The 22,020-nt window shown below is 42.0% G+C and overlaps 1 protein-coding gene across 1 annotated transcript in view; it reads left to right on the top strand.

The window, feature by feature from the left end:
• TRPM1 (transient receptor potential cation channel subfamily M member 1) overlaps positions 1 to 22,020 on the top strand; it is a gene marked incomplete at its 3' end in the record, with an annotated part of 134,934 nt that overhangs the window by 51,399 nt on the left and 61,515 nt on the right. The window contains exons 2-6 of the mRNA XM_082618305.1: positions 13,501 to 13,580; positions 16,498 to 16,693; positions 19,229 to 19,442; positions 20,073 to 20,197; positions 21,375 to 21,546. Of these exons, the coding sequence (XP_082474431.1) occupies positions 13,501 to 13,580; positions 16,498 to 16,693; positions 19,229 to 19,442; positions 20,073 to 20,197; positions 21,375 to 21,546 (787 nt within the window). The remainder of the gene's footprint in view (positions 1 to 13,500; positions 13,581 to 16,497; positions 16,694 to 19,228; positions 19,443 to 20,072; positions 20,198 to 21,374; positions 21,547 to 22,020) is intronic.

The raw sequence follows: 22,020 nt of genomic DNA, 5'->3' as shown, positions 1-22,020 counted from the left end.
GTGGTCTGATGCTGACATCCAGCCACGGATACCGTCACGGCCGCATGATCCAGGGTCACCTGGAGCAGACGATCCTCCTTCTGACTTGTGGTCAGAAGGTCCTTAGCAGCCTAATGCTATGTCGCAGTGTCTGTGTCAGTCACCTCACTGCATCTCATCTCATAGGCATTTTATCATCTCACATCATCATCAGAAGAAGGGTGAGTACACCACAGGAAGATATTTTGAGGGAGAGAAAGCACGTTCACATAACTTTCATTACAATATATTGTTATAGTTGTTCTATTTTATTTTTACATATCGTTGTTAATCTCTTACTGTGTCTAATTTAAAAATTAAGCTTTATCATAGGTATGTATAGGAAAAAACATAGTATATACAGAATTCGGTACCATCTGGGTTTTGGGCATCCACGGGGGGTCTTGGAACGTATGAGGATTTCCATTTAAATGTAGTATCTCCCAAATATTGTACAAGTGTTATCCCGGCTGAAGCTCAGAAGTATGCAAGGCAGTGCCCCCTTCAGAGCAGGGAAAGTCTCAGCTCAGTGGAGCGGGCAGAGCCCCCGCGGTCCCTCACTCAGCCTCGTGCACTGTCTCGGGTGGGATCCTAATCCCCAGGGCAGATGTTCCTGTTATCTTGCCCCCAAAGCATTTAAAACAACCATTTCTGATGGACAGGAATATTTCAGATGAGGTGGGGGGACCTAACCTGAGGGGGCGGGGAGGACCAGGCGGGTTTATGAATGAACCCCAGGAGGCTCTGTTTTCCTTTCAGCCAGTCCACGCCTTTTGTTAATACCTTAGCTGACTCAGCCCTGGGAGTGTGTCCTCAGCAGGGGAGGTAGGACTGTTTACCGAGGGGCCTCCACCCATTGCTCTCACCTGCATCAGCCTCTGAGGCTGCGCTCACCCCACGTGAACTGAGGCTCTCCCGGGTGATCTGGGTGACCTCCTGCCCTGTGTGCACCACCGGCCCCGCGGGGGCCCGGGGACAGGCCGCTGCCCGCAGCTCTGGAGATACTCCACCTGGGCTATTGAATCACTCCCTTAGTAACCATGCGATAGTGAGCACCTCCCCTCTGCTGGGCACTCATGCAGAGGACTGAGCAGGGCTGGGGCTTCTGTGGCTTTTGTGGGAGGGGAGGGGGCAAAGGAAAGAGGGAGGGGGTATAGAAACAGAACGCGGGGGCTGGGGGCTGGGGGGTCAGAGACCCTCCCCGAAAGCAACTTTTGAGCAGAGTCTGGACACTGTGAGGCATGATTTCAGGAAAGAGTGAGTGGCTCTTGGACTGCTCGTTCATCCTCGGAAGATTCTAGAACATTTTTGGAGACTAAGCAGTAACTTGGAATTTTGAACTGAGGATATTTTTCTTAACTAAACTTTTTAAACAATTAAGAGTTAATACTAAAGCAAAGCCTTTCTTTCCTCGGGGAAAGTATGTTAGTCACATGCCAGCTTTTTCCTTAGGAAAAAAAAAATGGATTTTCGGTGAAGCAGAGGCAAGTGGGTTGAGCCAGGAGCAGCGTGCACACCAGCTGCTGTCCCTGCCCAGGGCCACAAGCAGGGCCGGTGCTGGACGCCCTCTGAAAAGCTCCCTCCCGAGCTGGGGGTCAGGATGCAAGGCCGATGCTCCTGGAGGGGCCACAGACACCCCAGACCTGCACCAAGGAAGAATGAGGGCCCTCGGTGGTGATGGCGTTTAATCGCTGCCTGTGAGAGAACAGACCTGAATAAATCAGAGTCGCGTTCCTGCTGTCCAAGCTCCTCACCCACCTCAGCGTATGAAATCCTGCAGGGCAGATGATGGCGTTTCCCCCTTTTGATGATGGGGGGCCTGAGCCTAGTTATTCAAGGGGCTGGACACTGGCTTTCTGATTTCCCACACCGTGTTGTCAAGAGATTCCTGGGAAGGGCCCACTTGTTGGTTTCTTATGCTGGGGTGGGGTGGGGGGGACTCTAGGCCCAGCAGAGGGGGCGGGGCCTAGAGGGGCAGGGGTGAGGCCTAGAGAGGGATCAGAGAGTGGGACCCAGAGAGGGTGGGGCGGGGCCAAAGGGGGCCAAGGGGCGGGGTGAGAGACTCAAGGGCATTCCAAGGTCACATCTCTACAACCTCTGCAACCATTCCCATCTTTCCTTGTCTTTCACAGCCTTGAGACTTTTGAAGAATATAGGTCAGTTATTATCCAGGATGCCCCTCAATTTGGGTTGTCTAAGGTTTCCTCCCTATTAGATTCAGGTTATGCATTTTTGGCATTTTTTGTTCTTTTCAGTGCATATCATCTGGAGGCTGGTGGTGAATATGGGTTTCATTGCTGGTGATGCTCACTTTGTGTTAGGTGGTGTTCACCAGATTTCTCCACTGTCAGGTTACTCATGTCTTCTTTGTAATGAATGACTATCTATAGGAGATACTTTGCGGCTGTATAAGTGTCCTGTTGCTCCTCAGACTTTTACCACCTACTTGTAGCTTTCGTCGAAGATTCTTGACTGTTGCCAAATGGGGATTTTTCTAGTTCCTTCATTCTTTCTGCATTTATTAGATGACTAGTAAACGGAAGAAGCAGCTTTCCCATCTCCCTTATGTGTTTATTTACGTGTGAATTTATACTGGTGTGGAATCATGGGTCCTCATTTCAGCCAAAGGGTTATCATTCTTTATTGTGATCATTTAGTTTCATGCTCAAGTCATCTCAGATAAAGCCAGTGAGAGCCCCTTCAAAGAGGCTTCTGTGTTCTTCGGACAAGTTCCCATGTCAAAAATAAACATTTCTTTACTTTCTGGCACAAGATGTTCCAAGCTCATCTTGTACGTTCTCTGCCCCAGATCTGGATTCAGTCATTTGTCCAAGGAGCCCTGGCTTCTTTTAGGGGAGAATGCTATTTAGAAACAGATACTTGAGCACTAAGTATACTCAGTGCTATCAGAGTGTTTTTAGGCACTTTCAGTGGATAGAGCCAGAAAATAAATACACATACGTGTACATGTGTGGTAGGCCTATGACCCCAGTGATCCCAGCCTCCTGAGAGCTGTGCCTCCCATCTAGGAATGCCCAGGGCACCCACATAGGCCTGTATCCTTGTAGGGAGCCCCACAGACATTTCCCCCACTGGGACTCATGTTGTGGTTGGACCAGCCTTTGTGGTTCTTTTCTTTTTTTTAATATAAATTTATTTATTTATTTTTGGCTGCATTGGGTCTTCGTTGCTGCTCATGTCTGTCTCTAGTTGCGGCGAGCAGAGGCCACTCTTCGTTGTGGTGCATGGGCTTCTCATTGCGGTGGCTTCTCTTGTTGTGGAGCTCAGGCTCTAGCCTCATGGGCTTCCGTAGTTGTGGCACGCGGGCTCAGTAGTTGTGGCTCACAGGCTCTAGAGCACAGGCTCAGTAGCTGTGGCGCACGGGCTTAGTTGCTATGCAGCATGTGGGATCTTCCCAGACCAGGGCTCAAACCCATGTCACCTGTATTGGCAGGCGGATTCTTAACCACTGAGCCACCCTGTAAGCCTGCCCTTGTAGTTCTTATTATGATTGCAAGATACACTTCAGCAAAAACCAAGAGAATTTTGAGGAACAAAATTTACTCCTCACAGGTCACACCCAAGGAAGGGCCACACAGCAAGGTCATGGGGAGAGAAGGTGGGCCGAAATCTGCCTTTATTAGGGTCCAAGGGCAGGGTGTCTAGAGTCTTTACTGGCTAATTTAAAGCCTGAGATCGGGAATCAGGGGGCAGGAAGGGAGAAGCGGTGTCATCCAGGGCTTTCAAGGGTAGGGGTGGCCCCACTCCTTATCTGGTTGTTTGGCTAGTAGCTGTGTCTTACAGTCTGTTCATTCGAGATGGGTGTCTTTCGAAATGAATGTGTCAGCCATCAGATGCTTAATTCCAGGCACTGACATTACAGTAACCCTCTCCCCCTGAGTGTGGGCTGGACCAAGTGACTCACTTCTAATGAATAGAGTACAGCAAAAGTGGAAATTCCTTGGCAGTTCAGGGGTTAGGACTCCACGCTTCCACTGCAGTGGGCAGGGGTTCAATCCCTGGTCAGAGAACTAAGATCCCGCATGCCGCGTAGTGCGGCCCCCCAAAAAAAAGATTTGGTGTTGAGGGGGAAAGGTTAAGGTGAAAGGCAAATCAATAAACACATTATCTTAAAAAAAAAAAAGGAAAAGAAATACGGCAAAAGTGATGAGGTATTGCTTCACGTGTTAGGTTATAAAGACACGCTGGCTTCCGTCTTGCATGTGTCTTGGGCTCCTCGCTCTGATGGGGCACCTGCCAGGCTGTGAACCGCCCTGGGAGAGGCTCACGTGGAAGGAACTGAGGGAGGAGATGGGCCAATAGCCCTCGAGAGCAGGTGGTTCTCGCCAACAGCAACCACGCAAAGGGGCTTGGAGATGGATACACCCCAGCCACCCTCCTCCAGATGAGACCACAGTTCCCGCACATCCTTGATTGAATCCTTGTGAGAGACGAGAGTCAGGAGCACCCAGCTAAGCCCCATCCAATCCCCGGTCCGCTGTGACATAATCAATGTTTGTTGCTGGCGTTTTTTTTTTTTTAACAGCGCTAAGGTTTTCATGGTTGATGAACTTAAGCCAAATGAATAATTCTTTTTTCATTATTTAATTTTTTATTTTACATTGAGGTATAGTTGATTTACAATGTTGTGTTAGTTTCAAGTGTACAGCAACGTAATTCAGTTATACATATACATGTATCTATTCTTTTTCAGATTCTTTTACTATATAGGTTATTACAGAATATTGAGTAGAGTTCCCTGTGCTATACAATAGGTCCTTGTTGTTTATCTATTTTATATAAATAAATGTTGTTTTAAGCCACTAAGTTTTGGGACAGTTTGTTATGTGAAGCATAGGCAACTAATACAATCTGTTATATGTAGTTGGTGTGTGTGGCGGGGGGCAGGGTGAACCACATACACACCTACATCCATTCTTGTATCTATCTCTACTTATTAAAATCCCAGGTTCATATTGATAATTTCAATTTCAGTCCAATGCTACAGGGATTCATTCTAACCTTCCCCACTTCCCATATTTGTAATTCCCTTCTCCAACAGGGAGAAACCCAGCTCCCATTACCCACAGATATTGATTAGTCCTAGAAGACACAGAAAGTTGTTTTAGAAGCCATCCTATGTCTCCATGAGAAAGTAACCGACTCTCTAAACAAATACAGTTTGTTTAGATTCTTCTTGTCTTTCTCCAGAGACATATTGTACAAATACTGCGAATTATGTTTTTTTTTTTTTCCAGAAAAGAGTTGTTTTCTCCCAGCTTCTCTGGGAAGTAAAGAGTGAAATGCAAAATGGAAGCATGTTTTCTTCCTTCCAGCCGATGATCCACTTGGCTATTTTGCCTCAGACTGTTAGAACATTCCACATAAGAAGGGCTGGGGCTGGGACTTCAGCTGAGCTTTCTCCTCTGGGCCAATGCTGCCACTTTTCCTCATCAGCAACGTAGTTTTCAAGCAGTCATTAAATTATTTGGAGGGAAAACTGGATGGTGTTGTTTTTTCAAGGCCCCGGGGGAAGACCTTGAACTACAATCATTCCTGTTATTCAAAAAGAAACCAAGTGACCAGCTGACTCTGAGTTCTCCCTAGAAAGCCTCCTCGGTCTGGGTGGGACTCGCAGCTCCTTCCAGAAGGTTAGAAACCCAGGTTGGACCGTCCCTGCATGGCTGGGACTGGGGCCAGGACTCTCTATGGAGCCACAAAAGTGGCCTCGGGTCCTTGACATGCTCTCGTTGGGGAGGTCCTCTGTGACCCTGGGCTGTCACTGCCACTCTCCCAGGAGACAAGGGAGCCCCCCAGATCAGCATTGCTGCCAGGTGGGTGGGGTCAGCCACTAGACACCTCGGGTCACAGGTCAAAAGTCGCACCATGATGCTCCCCCTGGCAGCTGCAGGAGAGAGCCCAGGATGGGGGTGGGGGGGTCAGCCCACTGTGGTTTCTCCAAGATCTGACTCTGCCCGGCCACTCCACGTGCCTGTCCACCCACCCCGCCACGAGCCGGGGACACACACACATTGTGTGCACAGCACATAATACACAGCACATGCGCCATGTGCATAACACACAAACACACACCACACACACACCCATCACACGTGTACCCATGTCACACCACACACGAATGCATCACACAGGTATACACACATCACACATCAAGCCGGGCCTCAAGGAGATGCAGGAAAGGATGCTGGCTCCCCAGTGAGGTGAGCAGGGATTTCCCCCTCCGCTCCAGGAAACCATCCCTGCTGCCTGCGCACTTCAGCACGTGCTGTGTCCACCCCTCACCTGACATTTCCAGGCGGTGGATAGAGCTTGCACTGAAGTGTTTCTCTGGGAAGTCCCCACAGCACTCAGCACCTTGCACAAGAGACATCTTCAACAAACGGATACAGATGAATTGGGCTTCAGCAAATGAAAAATGACATCACTTTATGGTGAGAGTTGCGGGACTACGGAGAATTTTTTTCTTTTAAAAAAATTGTTTTATTTTACTTTTTCATTTCAGGCAAAAGTTTTCCATTTTGAAATAGGTAGTACGTTTATGACATTCAAATTTTTAAAGGAAAAAACGTAGATCCACAGCTGAAAACTGCACACAGATGTTTATGGCATCTTTATTCATAACTGACAGAACTTAGAAGCAACCACCTTCAGAGGGTGGCTGGGTAAATAAACTGTGGCACATCCAGACAAAGGAATATTATTCAGCACTAAAAAAAAAAGTGTTATCACCCATAGAAAGGCGTGGAGGAAGCTTAAATGCATTAAAACTAAGTGAAAGAAGCCAGTCTGAAAAGGCTTCATACTGGATGAGTCCAACTACATGACATTCTGGAAAAGGTGAAACTACAGAGACAATAAAAAGCTCAGTGGTTGCCAGGGGTTAGGACGGAGGGAGGGAGGGATGAATAGGTGGAGCGCAGAGGATTTTTAGAGCAGTGAAAATACTTTGTATGATATTATAATGATGGCTACATGTTATTATAATTTGTCCAACCCATAGAATGTATGATGCCGAGAGTGAAGTAACGTATACTATGGACTTCGGGTGATGGTGATGTGTCAGTGTAGGTTTGACCTTGGTAATAAATGCACCACCCTGGTGGAGAATGTTGATAATGAGGGAGGGTCAGGGCATATGTGGGAAATCTGTACCTCCCTCTCAATTTTGTTGTGAACCTAGAACTGCTCTAAAAAAAAAAAAAGTCTTTATTTAGTCTTTTTTTTTTAATTGGAGTATAGTTGATTTACAATGTTGTGTTAGTTTCAGGTGTACAGCAAAGTGATTCTATATATAATACATATATATATTATATATTTATATATATATATTATATATACATATATATATATATATATTTTTGGCAGCGCCATGCAGCTTGCAAGATCTTAGTTCTCTGACCGGGGATTGAACCCCAGCCCAGGCAGTGAAAGCACCGAGTCCTAACCCCTGGACCACCAGGGAATTCCCATGTATTCTTTTTCAATTTCTTTTCCTTTATAGGTTATTACAAGATATTGAGTATAGTTCCCTGTGCCATACAGTAGGTCCTTGTTGGTTATCTATTTTATATAGAGTAGTGTGTGTATGTTAATCCCAAACTCCTAATTTATCCCTCCCCCTCCTTCCCCTTTGGTAACCATAAATTTGTTTTCTATGTCTGTGAGTCTGTTTCTGTTCTGAAAATAAGTTCATTTGTATAATTTTTTTAGATTCCACATATAAGCAATCTCATATGATATTTGTCTTTCTCTGGCTTACTTAACTTAGTATGATAAAAACATTAACTCTTTTAAAAAATTGAGAAAGGCAGGCTTCCCTGGTGGTGCAGTGGTTAAGAACCGCCTGCCAGTGCAGGGGACATGGGTTCGATCCCTGGTCCGGGAAGATCCCACATGCCGCAGAGCAACTAAGCCCGTGCGCCACAACTACCGAGCCTGCGCTCTACAGCCCACGAGCCACAACTACTGAGCCTGTGCTCCAACACCACAGAAGCCTGCGCGCCTAGAGCCTGTGCTCCACAGCAAGAGAAGCTACCACAAAAGAAGGCTGCGCACTGCAACGAAGACCCAACGCAGCCAAAAATAAATAAATAAATAAATCTAAAAAAAAAAAAAAAAATTGAGAAAGGCACCCAGGCTATGGGCATCTCCTTCCCACCCAGGTCCCCGAGGCCTCAAGATCTCCCCCTGGGGGAACCAGTGTCAGCTGCTCCTGGGGAATCCTTCCCAGTATGTGGTGCCTATTTTCCAGCAAGTGTACGTGCATATTTACATTTCTCCCCTCTAACAGAATGATGATACTCTAGAAATTAACCCATGACTTCCTTTTTCACTTACTATAGCTCAGTGATCTTTCCCTATTGATAGAGAACGTCTTATTCCTTTTTTTTTTTTTTTTTTAGAGTTTCAGAAAATTGACAACTGTTCTATGATTCAGGTAACAATCCCCTACTGATAAACAGCAGGTGACTCCCAGCCTTTTGATATCATAAGCAGTGATGCAGTAAATAACCCTGGACATGTGTCGTTTGTTCAGGCATATCTGTAGATTAAAACCCTAAAAATGGCACGTCAAAAGGTATAGGCTTCATAATTGTGACAAATTATTGCCAAATTACCCTCGATGGAGAATGTACCAATTTCCAGCCCCAGCAGTGGTGTTATATGAATACGTATTTCCTCACAACCTCCAATATTTTTTTTTCTTGGAAAATACTTTAATTCTCCCAAAGAGCCATTCAAAAAAAAAAAAAAAAAACATGAAGGAGCGATATACACTAAGATAGAAAAAACTTAGTAGCTACATAGGACCATCAAAAACTGACCCGTTCTAGAAGATGCTACATTAAATCCTTTTTTAAATGAGTAATATAATACCTTTTAAATAAGTTCAGAGATAAAAGTTCCAATTTTAAAAAGAAGAGGACAGGGCTTCCCTGGTGGCACAGTGGTTGAGAGTCCGCCTGCTGATGCAGGGGACGCGGGTTCGTGCCCCGGTCCGGGAAGATCCCACATGCCGCGGAGCGGCTGGGCCCGTGAGCCATGGCCGCTGAGCCTGCGTGTCCGGAGCCTGTGCTCCGCAATGGGAGAGGCCACAACAGTGAGAGCCCCGCGTACTGCAAAAAAAAAAAAAGGGCCTCCCTGGTGGCGCAGTGGTTGAGAGTCCGCCTGCCGATGCAGGGGATACGGGTTCGTGCCCCGGTCTGGGAGGATCCCATATGCCGCGGAGCGGCTGGGCCCGTGAGCCATGGCCGCTGGGCCTGCGCATCCGGAGCCTGTGCTCCGCAACGGGGGAGGCCACAACAGTGAGAGGCCCGCATACCGCAAAAAAAAAAAAAAAAAAAAAAAGAAGAGGACAAATCAGATAGGCTAGTTAGAACTTACGGGGTGATTTCACCAATTAGACAAAAGAAAAAACTGTCCAGCCTTCCTGCAGTCATCAGAGGCCTGCTCAACAGGTGAACATGAACATCTTCTGCTCAGAGGTACTCAGGATATTGGTCAAACTAATAGAAACAAAGCATTCACATATACTTAGTAAAGAAAATATTTATATCACTAAGGTCAAAGACTGGATATGCGTATGCTAATTGGCTTTCACCATGTATTTTCTTCACTAACAGCCACTTCTCATGGATATAGTTTGTAATCATATCAATAAATTATTTTATAAAACAACAAATCCCAATTGCATGTAATATTGTTCAACTCCTCTTAGCATGGTTCACTTAGGAAATGTCCAAGTATATAATCATGCTGTCAGACCTCAGAGTGACCTGAAAATCTTCCCATCACACTCATCCCAGGAACCCTTTGCCTTTTGCCTTTTTGTTTTAATATATCATTATCATGTTATAGTGAATATTGCTATTTAATTTTCCATAAATAAACATTCTAAACTTTTGTATATGATATAAGAATAGTTTTATGGTTGGCAAGAAAATAGTAATAGTGATTTTGCTCAAAAATATGAGTGCTCATAATCAAACAATGGGATTTATGGTATACACTTCAAAAATGCTGAAGATCAAAGAGTATAGCAACTGTGGATATACATAAGGATTATCATTTAGTTAGTTTATATTATTCTACCAGTTTAATACACAAATTGTAACCTTCTAATTGCTAGTTCCAAAGACTCACATTGTACACAAAGAATCTTCAACAGCTGTCAAAATTCTCTACTTTTTCTTTCCTATAAATGTCTCAATTGGGAAAGATAAACACAAAAAGAACTATATGGTTTTCATTAAAATAGGAAAAATAGAAATTAGGGAACGCTGCATCCTTTACAGCATCCTTCGTCCCTAGAATCCTCGTGGAAATACACAGTTGCCAGTAATACTAACCAAACAGAATGATGGTTTTTTCCAGGGATAAGTAGCACCTACTTTATACTTCTGGAAGGAGGGGAATGTTATAGCTTCCTGACTTCTCCCACTGCTTGAGATTCTGGAAAGTGTTTGCCAACTACCTGATATATGTATACAACGTACATCTAGCATGGAGGAATTTACTGAGAGGTAGGTGAGTTCTAGGTCAAATCTCAAGCTTCCCTGAGCATTTGTCCAGAACTAGGCCCCAGACTTCCTTGAAGGCTCCCTCAACATATGTTCAACCACACTTGTATTTGGGAGGTTCTTATATTGAACATGGTCTAAGGACCACAGTTACAAATCCATTTCTCCACAGTCTACTCCTTGATCCTTAATGAGTTATTTAGCCAGTAACCATGAGGTATATATTTTTGTATATTTTATAACTGGGGATCATAAATCCCCAGACATATATAGGTATGATTTTATGGAACACAATCTGTTCTTTTTGAGCACCCTCATGGACTTAGGGCTTTTTACAGATTCAACTAGTTCTAGTTATTATAATCATGGTCTTCTTTTTCATATTTAAATTATCAAAATTCAGCCAATAAAAGGTCTTTGAAGTTGGCATCTTTGTCAGTACTTCTGAACATCTTGGAAAGTATTCTTGCTTTCTCACAACAATAATATATTCTAGACCAGTCTTATTTATTCTGGCTGCAAACATAAATGCAGTGTTCTCCAAACAATTCTGGCCCATTTTAGTTGACAATAGTATCTGCAGAAGGCCAACAAACAAGATATTTAAACTCAGAGAGCCTTAGTTTCCTCTCTACAATGAGTATTTTAGAACACACTGAGCACTCTGATCATGTTTTCTAAATACTATTATCTATTATACAGAACCAGGGCTCCTTGGAGAAATGGCTCATTTTAAGTCTGGGTGAAGAAATGAACAAGACAGGCATAGAGTATCTTGTAACAGAAAGAAAATAAGTACTCAAAACAATGTGCTACCTAGAAAAAAATTTAACAAAAGAAGTGCAAGACTTGTACACTTGAAACTATAAAACATTGTTGAAAGAAATCAAATTAAGAAGATCTAAACAAATGGAAAGATAGCCTATGTTCACAAATTGAAATGCTTAACATAATTTAAATGGCAATATTCCCCAAACTGATGAAGTGATTCAGCACAATCCCCATCTAAATCCTACCTGCTTTTTTTTTCCTCCCAGAAATCAACAAGCAGAGCCTAATATTCATATGGAAATACAAGGGACCCAGGAAAACCAAAACAATCTTGCTCCCTCTGCTATATTTTGGAAGAGTTTGAGAAAGATAGATGTTAGCTCTTCTCTAAACGTTTGATAGAATTTGCCTGTGAAGCCATCTGGTCCTGGACTTTTGTTTGTTGGAAGATTTTTAACACAATTTCAATTTCAGTGCTTGTGATTGGTCTGTTTATATTTTCTATTTCTTCCTGGTTCAGTCTCGGAAGGTTGTGCTTTTCTAAGAATTCATGCATTTCTTCCAGGTTGTCCATTCTATTGGCATATAGTTGCTTGTAGTAACCTCTCATGATCCTTTGTTTTTCTGCAGTGTCAGTTGTTACTTCTTTTTCATTTCTAATTCTATTGATTTGAGTCTTCTCCCTTTTTTTCTTGATGAGTCTGGCTAATGTTTTATCAGTTTTGTTTATCTTCTCAAAGAACCAGCTTTTAGTTTCATTGATCTTTACTATTGTTTCCTTCATTTCTTTTTCATTTATTTCTGACCTGATCTTTATGATTTCTTTCTTTCTGCTAACTTTGGGTTTTTTTGTTCTTTCTCTAATTGCTTTAAGTGTAAGGTTAGGCTGTTTATTTGAGATGTTTCTTGTTTCTTGAGGTAGGACTGCATTGCTATAAACTTCCCTCTTAGAACTGCTTTTGCTGCATCCCATAGGTTTTGGGTTGTTGTGTTATCATAGTCACTTTTTTCTAGGTATTTTTTGATTTCTTCAGTGATCTCTTGGTTATTTAGCAGTGTATGGTTTAGCCTCCATGTGTTTGTATTTTTTACAGATTTTTTTCCTGTAGCTGATATCTAGTCTCATAGTGTTGTGGTTGGAAAAGATACTTGATACAATTTCAATTTTCTTAAATTTACCAAGGCTTGGTTGGTGACCCAAGATATGATCTATCCTGGAGAATGTTCCATGAGCACTTGAGAAGAAAGTGTATTCTGTTGGTTTTGGATGGAATGTCCTATAAATATCCATTAAGTCCATCTTGTTTAATGTGTCATTTAAGGCTTGTGTTTCCTTATTTATTTTCATTTTGGGTGAAGGTCCTTCTGCTGATATTATCAGTGTTGGGTGGGGATGAAGTGACAATCTGCCAAAATCTGAACCATCCTTGCCAGGTTTGGGGTTTCTGTAGAGAAGTTACCTCTACCAGGTCTGGCTGCCATAGCGCAGGAAAATAGTGCAGTCATTCCTCCTAGCATAGAATGTACTTCAGAAGAAGATGTTTAAGGGGTCAGTATCGCCTCGCTGTCTCCCCAGAGGCAGCCCTTCAACAGTTTCAGCAGTCAGAGCACCACCCCGAGGTGGGGTACATCAAGCCTGCCTGCAGCTCTCGGATCCCACCTCCAATATTTTTAATTCTAAAAATCACATTCAGTGAATCTGAACACCATTTAGAAAAATTACTTGTAAATTAAGTAATTAATAAAAAATGACTATGGTGTGTGGGGACCCTGAGAGTCTGGAGAAGATGGGGTCTTGAGAGCAAATCAAAGACCTGACCAGAGACTGGCCAACTTTGTCAGCTTCTCCGGTAACTCATGTCCACACCAGGCTCCGTGGGGCACTGGCTTACTCCAGGGGCATCATCGTTCTCCCTTTGCAGACTCTGACTAGCATACAAAACCCAGGTTGTAGCCCTATGGAAACCATGAATACATACTTCTGAGCCATTTCTCTTAAAAGAAACCAGAGCTAAGATCCTGAAAGACTTGTGTCTACCATTCTTGGACGTGTCTATTCAGATGTTTTGGACAGACTTCCTGTTACTATTCATTTTATAAAAGCAAAAGAATGAACTCTATGGATGGCTTGGGAATATCTTGGTCTAATTTCCACTTTTTTCTCTTCCAGGGACAGAAAGCTTGGATAGAAAAAACCTTTTGCAAACGAGAATGTATCTTTGTAATTCCCAGCACTAAAGATCCTAACAGGTAAATTGGAAGCCATAATTAAGACATTATTCAAACTTGCACTTCTCTGCCAGTTGCCAGCAACTATTCTGGTGTTTGGGGGAGAGAGAGAAGAAGTCAAAGACAGCTAGAACTTATGCCCCACGTGAGTCATTAACTAGGGAATCACCTGCGCTATAAGTTCCTCTGTAAAGATTCAGACAGCCTCAGGGGAGAGGTGCTGTCCTCCACTCACTCATGTGAGTTTTCACAAGCAGATGGACCCACACTTTCCTCTTAGACTTAGTGAGATCAAGGAGCTGAGGGCTTTAGACAGATTTCCAGGGTATCTTCTGGCCTCTTTGTTAGAGTTCCTAATGTTATGACACACTGGGAAGAGAAGGGCAAACTAAACCTGAAAGAAAGAAAAGGGAGGAAATAATAGAAAATAGAATGGGAGTTAATGAAATAGAAAATCTTAAAACGATAGAGAAAAATCAATGAAATCAAAAGCTTGTTCTTGGAAAAGAGCCACAAAATTGACAAACATTTAGTTAGATTGATGAAGAAAGAGAGAAGACTTAAAATACTAGAATCAGAAATGAAGAGACATTACTACCAACCTTACAGAAATAGAAATGAGTATAAAGGAACACTATGACCTGTATACCAATGACAATAAATTAGATAACTTAGATGAAATGGACAAATTCCTAGAAAGACACAAACTGCCAAAATGATTCAAGAAGAAATACATAATCTGAAGAAAACTATAAGAAGTGAAGAGGCAGGATTAGTCATCAAAAATTACCTACAAAGAAAAGCTTAGGTCCAGAGGGCTTCACAGCTGAATTTTACCAAATATTTAAAGAAGAATTGATACCAATTCTTCCCAAGCTCTTTCAAACAATAGAAGATGAGAGAGCACTTCCCAACTCATTTTATGAGGCCAGTACTACCTTGATATTAAAACCAGACAAAGACAGCACAAGAAAGGGCAACTACAGATTAATATCTCTTGTGAATATGGATGCAGAAATCTTGAACAAATACTATCAAACCAAATCCAGCAACATATAAAAAGAATTACACCTCATAACCAACTGGGATTTATCCCAGGAATGCAAGGTTGTTTTCACAGCAGAAAATCAATTAATGCAATACATCACATTCATAGAATAAAAAACAAAAATCACATGATCATCTCAACTGACACCAAGAAAGTGTTTGATAAAATCCAACACCTTTTTATGATTAAAAAAAAAAAAAAAACAGAAAACTAGGACTAGAAGAGAACTTTCTCAACCTGATAAAGGGCTTCTGTGAAAAATCCATGGCTAACATCATACTTAGTGGTGAAAGATTGGATGCTTGCCCCTAACATCAGAGACAAGACAAAGATGTTCACTCTTACCACTTCTATTAAAATTTTACTAGAGGTTCTAACCAAGGCAATTAGGTAAGAGAAAGAAAAGGCACCCGTATTGGAAAGGAAGAAGTAAAACTATCTCTATCGGCACATGACATAATCTTGTATATAGAAAATCCTAAGGAATCACTAAAAAGCTATTATAACTACTAAAAAAGTTCAGCAAGTTTGCAGCATACAAAATCAATATACAAAAATCATATATATTTCTATAAGCTTGCAATGAACAATATGAAAATGAAACTAACAGAACAATTCCATACACAATAGTATCAAAAAGAATTAGACACTTAGGGATAAACTTAACAAAAGAATTACAAAATTTATATCTGAGGGGCTTCTCTGGTGGTCCAGTGGTTAGGACTCACTGCCATGGGCCCAGGCTCAATCCCTGGTTGAGATCCCACAAGCCACGTGGCATGACCAAAAATAAACAAAAAACAAAACTTATATCTGAAAATTATAAAACATTGTTGAAAGAAATTAATGACAATCTAAATAATTGGGAAAACATTCCATGTTCATGGATTGGAAGACTTAACATAGTTAAGATGACAATATTCCCAAAATGACCTACAGATTCAAAGCAATCTCTATCAAAATTCCAGCTGACTTCTTTCTAGAAATTGACAAACTGATTGATATGGAACTGCAAGGGACACAGAATAGCCAAAATAATCTAATAAAAAAAGAACAAAGTAGGAGGACTCACTTTACCTGATTTCAAAACTTACTACAGACCTACGCTAATCAAAGTAGTATGGTACTGGAGTAAGGGTAGACATACAGACCAATGGAATAGAACTGAGAGTCCAGAAAGAAACCCATTCATCTATAACCAACTGATATTTCAGCAAGGTTGCCTAAACCAATGGGGAAAGATTAGTCTCTTCATCAAATGGTGCTGAAACACCTGGACATCAAAGGAATGGCTTTAAGTCCCTACCTCACACGGTATATAAAAATTAACTCAAAATCTATCAAATGTCAGATGTAAGAGCTAAAACTATAAAACTCTTAAACAAAAACATAGGAGTAAATCTTCATGACCTTGGATTTGGTAAATGATTCTTTGAAATGACACCAAAAGTATGAGCAGTAAAAGCAGCAAAACAAATATACTTTCAACGTTACTTGTGTAGAGAAATGTTTTACATTTCTCTAGCAACGGAATAATTCAATAATATTGAAAAATATTGCAGGTCAGCTCTGCATGGGGGAGCGTGATTGTCCTATGTCACAGAATATTCAGTGATTGATGGCCATAGTCATGTTGTCAAGACACCAAAAAGACTAAAAATGTGTTCAATAGGGAAGGGCAACCATCCAATGTGTTTAGAATAGTCTGGTATTTATACATTTCTGGTATGGAAATAGATATGCATTGATTATCTGGAAAAGGACATCATAAGGGGCATTTCTGTCTCCAGTAAAGCTGGATAAGGAAGGTGTTAGGCTGCTTCTGTTCAGGTTAACTCATCTTAAGGAGGAAAATGTTATAGAAAGACTGAGCTTTGCCTTTGTTTTCAGGTGTTGCTGTGGCCAGCTCACCAACCAGCATATCCCCCCTCTGCCGAGTGTAACAGCCAGCAAAAATGGAGAGGAGAACAAGCAGGTGGAGACTCAGCCTGAAAAATGGTCTGTTGGCAAACACACCCAGAGCTACCCAACAGATTCCTACGGGATTCTCGAATTCCAGGGTGGCGGATACTCCAATAAAGCCATGGTAAGAGGGGCCTTGGGAAGGGATGCCACTGAGCCGCAGCTTCCATCAGAGGCCCAGCTTCTCAGCCTCCCAGACTGCAGACACCTGGGTCTTCTTTCAGGGGTGTGGCTCTATCTTCTTAGAGTTTTCAATGCAAAGAAAGGAAATATATCCACACTCTCGAGTTTTTAGCCATGAGATTTGGAAACTGGGCACTATGATAAAGAATACACAGTATCCTTTAAATCCATACCAAGATTGTGAATTCACACATCACAGTCCAGCCCCACTCTACAAAGATACCACACCATCTCCAGTGATGAGAGACGAATTATGTTATTTGTTTTTTAGGGTTGTTTGGGGCTTTGTTTTGTTTTTTCTCACAGTGGACATTTACCAGCCCCTTACATGGGTTAGGAGTTTCTGGAAATATTCCCCTCTGAAGTCCACACACAGCCTCTCTGGGCTTGCATTCAGCTGGCCCAAGAAGACGGAGGCCCTTCACATTTGCATGTAAACAGGGAATGCCCTCTGCCTTTCTGATGAGCCCTGCCAAGAGGGGAGGTGTCAGCACTGTGATCCCTTTCAGCTCATTCTGAATAATGCTCTCACGTGCCCAGTGAGACCATTTTTGCAATTTCATTCTATTTCACCGGCCCAACATCATTGTTCAAATAAAATTCAGTTGTGTTCCAAAGACCACAACGTAAGGTCTTCCGGAAGGGCACCCTGCCTACTGGCCTGGACACAAAGAGGCTGTTCACAGGGGCCAAGGCATCTGCTCATTAACCTCTTTTTCACCTTGAGGGGAAGGTCCAGCCCCAAGGTTGGCCGTTGATCCCCATTCCCAGCACCCACTCCCTCCTCATCATCCTGGCCAACCTCTGGAGCCACATCCTAGCTGAGCCAGCTATGGAATTTTTTGAAAAATTTTTTATTGGAGTATAGTTGATTTACAATGTTGTGTTAGTTTCTGCTGTACAGAAAAGTGAATCAGTTATACATAGACATATATCCACTCTTTTTTAGATTCTTTTCCCATACAGTCATTACAGAGTGTTGAGTAGAGTTCCCTGTGCTATACAGTAGGCCCTTATTATCAATAGTTATCTATTTTTTATATAGTAGTATGTGTGTGTAAATCCCAATCTTCCAATTTATCCCTCCCCCACCTTTCCCCCCTGGTAGTCATAAGTTTGTTTTCTACACCTGTGACTCTATTTCTGTAAATAAGTTCATTTGTACCATTTTTTTTTAGATTCCACATATAAGTGATGTCATATGATATTTGTCTTTCTCTGTCTGACTTAGTTCACGCAGTATGACAATCTCTAGGTCCATCCATGTTGCTGCAAATGGCATTTTTTCGTTCTTTTTTATGGCTGAGTAATATTCCATGTATGTATATGTGTGTGTGTGTGTGTGTACCACCTCTTCTTTATCCATTCATCTGTGCACAGCAGATGTCTTGGCTACTGTAAATAGTGCTGCAATGAACTTTGGGGTGCATGTATCTTTCCAGCTTTGGAATTGATGCCTTCAAGATTAGGGTTGCCATTGGATAAGGTGAACAATATTTATTCTATTTTGGAACATGTTTGACTTTTGATTGCATCTAAAGTGTATATAATTTCAGGTAATTCTGAACTGTGATTTACCTGTGGATTGGGATATAGCCCAACAATGACTAATTGTTAAGAAGCTTTACCTAAAAGTACGTAAATTCATAAGTTGCTCTAAATTTTTTGTAAACCTGGCAGGTATATTTCCTAGAAGCTTCAAAAGAGCAAAAAGTATCCAGAGATAAAATCACACAGGAGTAATTTCTGTGTTCCTAAGAATGCTAGACACATTGAAGAAGTATTTCAAATTTTGTTTAGAACTATAAATGGTCTTTGCTTTCAAATTTTAAAATGTGTTCCCTTTAAACTTCAGTTTTATTTTCTACAAATTTGTTTCTACCAATTTCCTACAAATTTGTTAATTTGGAGACATTTGCGCATATTTGCATGTGTGTGACTGCACATAATTTTTAATGAACTCATTAAATAACTAAAATAAATCTTTGCTAATATTACTATATTTCATTATTGGAAATTTTCAGGATTCCTTTTACTCCCAGTATTAACTATTGTCATTATAGAAGTTCTGACTCCATGAAAATTAGCTGGGAACTTTGATAAAATAAATCATCCTAAGGCAATGAAAAAAAAAAAGACTAAGGTTGCTAGGTAAAATACAACAGATAAACAATGGATGATTTTTTAGTATAAATGCATCCCAAATATTGCAGGAGCCATAATTATACTAAAACATTTTTCATTGTTCATATAAAATTCAAGTTTACCTGTGCATTCTCTACTTTTAATTGCTATATCTGGGAACCCTCCAGAGTTCCCTTCCATCGTTTGGCCACAGACTCACACAGAGGGCCCCAGAACCCCATGGGAGAGAAAGCCAGGCAGCTGTTGCTTGGACAGAAACAATAGCCTTGTTCCCTGTGACCCAAGAGTCAAATCGAAGAACGAGTGTTGAGGGTCACACCCTCTTTTGCAGTATATCCGGGTCTCCTATGACACAAAGCCAGACTCACTGCTTCATCTCATGGTGAGAGACTGGCAGCTGGAACTCCCCAAGCTCTTAATATCCGTGCACGGAGGCCTCCAGAACTTTGAGATGCAGCCCAAGCTGAAGCAGGTCTTTGGGAAAGGTCTGATCAAGGCTGCTGTGACCACTGGGGCCTGGATCTTCACTGGGGGTGTCAGCACAGGTAAGTGCAGGCTGTATCCCTTGCTGCAAATGTACAAACCCAGAGCTCATCGTGGTTCCCAAAGAGCTTTTGGATAATTATGATAAAAAAAAGAAGATACTGCATTCTGATAATATTTATGGCAGAATGAAATGTTTATTCGGTAGCTGGTTTTTTATTTCGGTATGATCATGATAATGGTCAACATTTCTGGCACCTACTATGTGTCATTCCTTGAAGTGAGCCCTGTACAAGCCTCATTTTCACTGAGGCTTCTGACAATCCTTTCCCGCTCACATGAGGAAGGACAGACACTGAGGCCCAGAGAGGTTGAGGAACATGGCAGGCCATCTGACTCTCAACTTTAGCTGAATGCAGCCAAGGCCTGCCAAAGAGACCCCTCGTACTTCCATCCTTAGGTCTTAGAAACTTGTAAAGGCAATTCCTGCACAGTTGCTTTGGTTTCTGTTTTTGTCTTCCCTTTTCTGGGAGCCAATGCAGGATGACTAGCTATGATGAGCTCAGACTTTCAGTGTCTTAACCCTGTTCTGTAGGAAATGGAGTGGTTAAGAGCTGGGGTCCCTGAAGTTCATGAATAGTGGTTTGATGGGAGGTAAGGGTCCTACAGATATGACTTATGGCCTCTCACAGGTGTCATCAGCCACGTGGGGGATGCCTTGAAAGACCACTCCTCCAAGTCCAGAGGCCGGGTTTGTGCTATAGGAATTGCTCCCTGGGGCATCGTTGAGAATAAAGAAGATCTGGTTGGAAGGGATGTAAGTATTTTCTCCCCAGAAATGGGCAATTTTCAAAAATCAAAGTCTTTGTTTTAATGCCATTGTAGATTTCACCTGCAGGTGTAGGAGATAATAAAGCAAGGTCCCATATAGACTTTATCCTTTCCCCAAAAGTAAGAACTTGCAATACTACGATACAAGATCGAAATCAGGATAATTAATATCAATCTAGTCAAGATGCAGAACATATACTAGGAGCCCTCATGTTGCCCTTTTCATTCATTCGTTTTTTAATTGAAGTATAGTTGATTTACAATGTTGTGTTAATTTCTGCTGTACAGCAAAGTGATTCAGTTGCATATATATATGCATATATATGTATATATACACATATATACACACACATATACATTGTATACGTATGTATACATATGTATACATTGTGTGTGTGTATATATATATATATATATATATATATATATACACACACACACACGCACACACACACACACATTGTTTCTTTCCATATTCTTTTCCATTATGGTTTACCATAGGACATTGAATATACTTCCCTGTGCTATACTGTAAGACCTTGTTTCATGTTGCCCTTCAATATCCATACCCAATTCCCTCCTGCTTCCACTCCTGCCTTAACCCCGGGAACCACTCATCTGCCCTTCATCCTACAGTTGTATCATTTCAAGAATGTTATGTAAATGGGATCGTACAGTATGTAACCTTTGAGGGCTGGCTTTTTACTTGCCACTTCATTCTCTGGAGATCCATCCAAATGGTTGCATGTATCAATAGTTTACTCCTTTTTATTGTTGAGTGGGGTCCCACCGTATGGATGTACCATTTATCTGTTGAAGGCTATCTGGGTTGTTTCCAGTTTGGCTACTGCAAATGAAGCTGCCATAAACTTTTGTGTATGGGATTTTGTATTCATGTAAGTTTTCCTCTCTCTGCAATAAGTGCCCGGGAGTGTACTTGCTGGGTCATCATGATTTGTTGGGTTGTCATGATCTAAAATAATTTTTTCTAATTTGATATAAAAATTTACAAAAAAAAATCCTTCAATAGAGAGGCTAGGGAAGCGAGAGTAGGTTGAAGTGCACAATTAGGTGACACTGTCGCTCCACATCCATATATTCTTGCTTCTCCTGTCTTACTGTCCAAGTTTTGCAGCTCTGACTTGTGCTGTGCATTTCGTCAGGTGACACGGGTGTACCAGACTATGTCCAACCCCCTGAGTAAGCTCTCTGTGCTTAACAACTCGCACACGCACTTCATCCTGGCTGACAATGGCACCCTGGGCAAGTACGGTGCCGAGGTGATGCTGAGAAGGCAGCTGGAGAAGCACATCTCTCTGCAGAAGATCAACACAAGTAAGTTCTGGCCACGGCCACTGGGCTGCCGCTGCTGCCCTGAAAACCAGACTGGAAGAGAGAGCACCCGAGGGTATTTAGAGCCTTCACCTTGACTGACTCTTCTTTGACCATCAGGAGATGACTTAGCAAGACCCTTTCCCTTAGCCACCTACCAAATCACTGAGCTGCGCTGTGATGCTTTGTCTCAAGTTCATGAGGAGAGTGGACCCGAGAAACAGCCCCACAGCCGTTTTCACGGTGGTGGCATCTCCCGCCACGTTGCCAGTGGTTCTCATTCCTTGTAATGATTATAGTTAGTTTTTAAAATTTTATTGGAGTATAGCTGATTTATAATGAATGCTGTGTTAATTTCTTCTGTACAGCAAAGTGACTGAGTTATACATATATATATTCTTTTTCACATTCTTTCCATTATGTTTTATTCCAGGATATCGAATATAGTTCCCTGTGCTATACTGTAGGACCTTGTTG

The sequence above is a fragment of the Mesoplodon mirus genome, assembly GCF_964341445.2.
Source record: "Mesoplodon mirus genome assembly, chromosome: 4".
NCBI classification, from domain to species: Eukaryota; Metazoa; Chordata; class Mammalia; order Artiodactyla; family Ziphiidae; genus Mesoplodon; species Mesoplodon mirus.
This window is presented reverse-complemented; position numbering and strand designations above follow the sequence as displayed.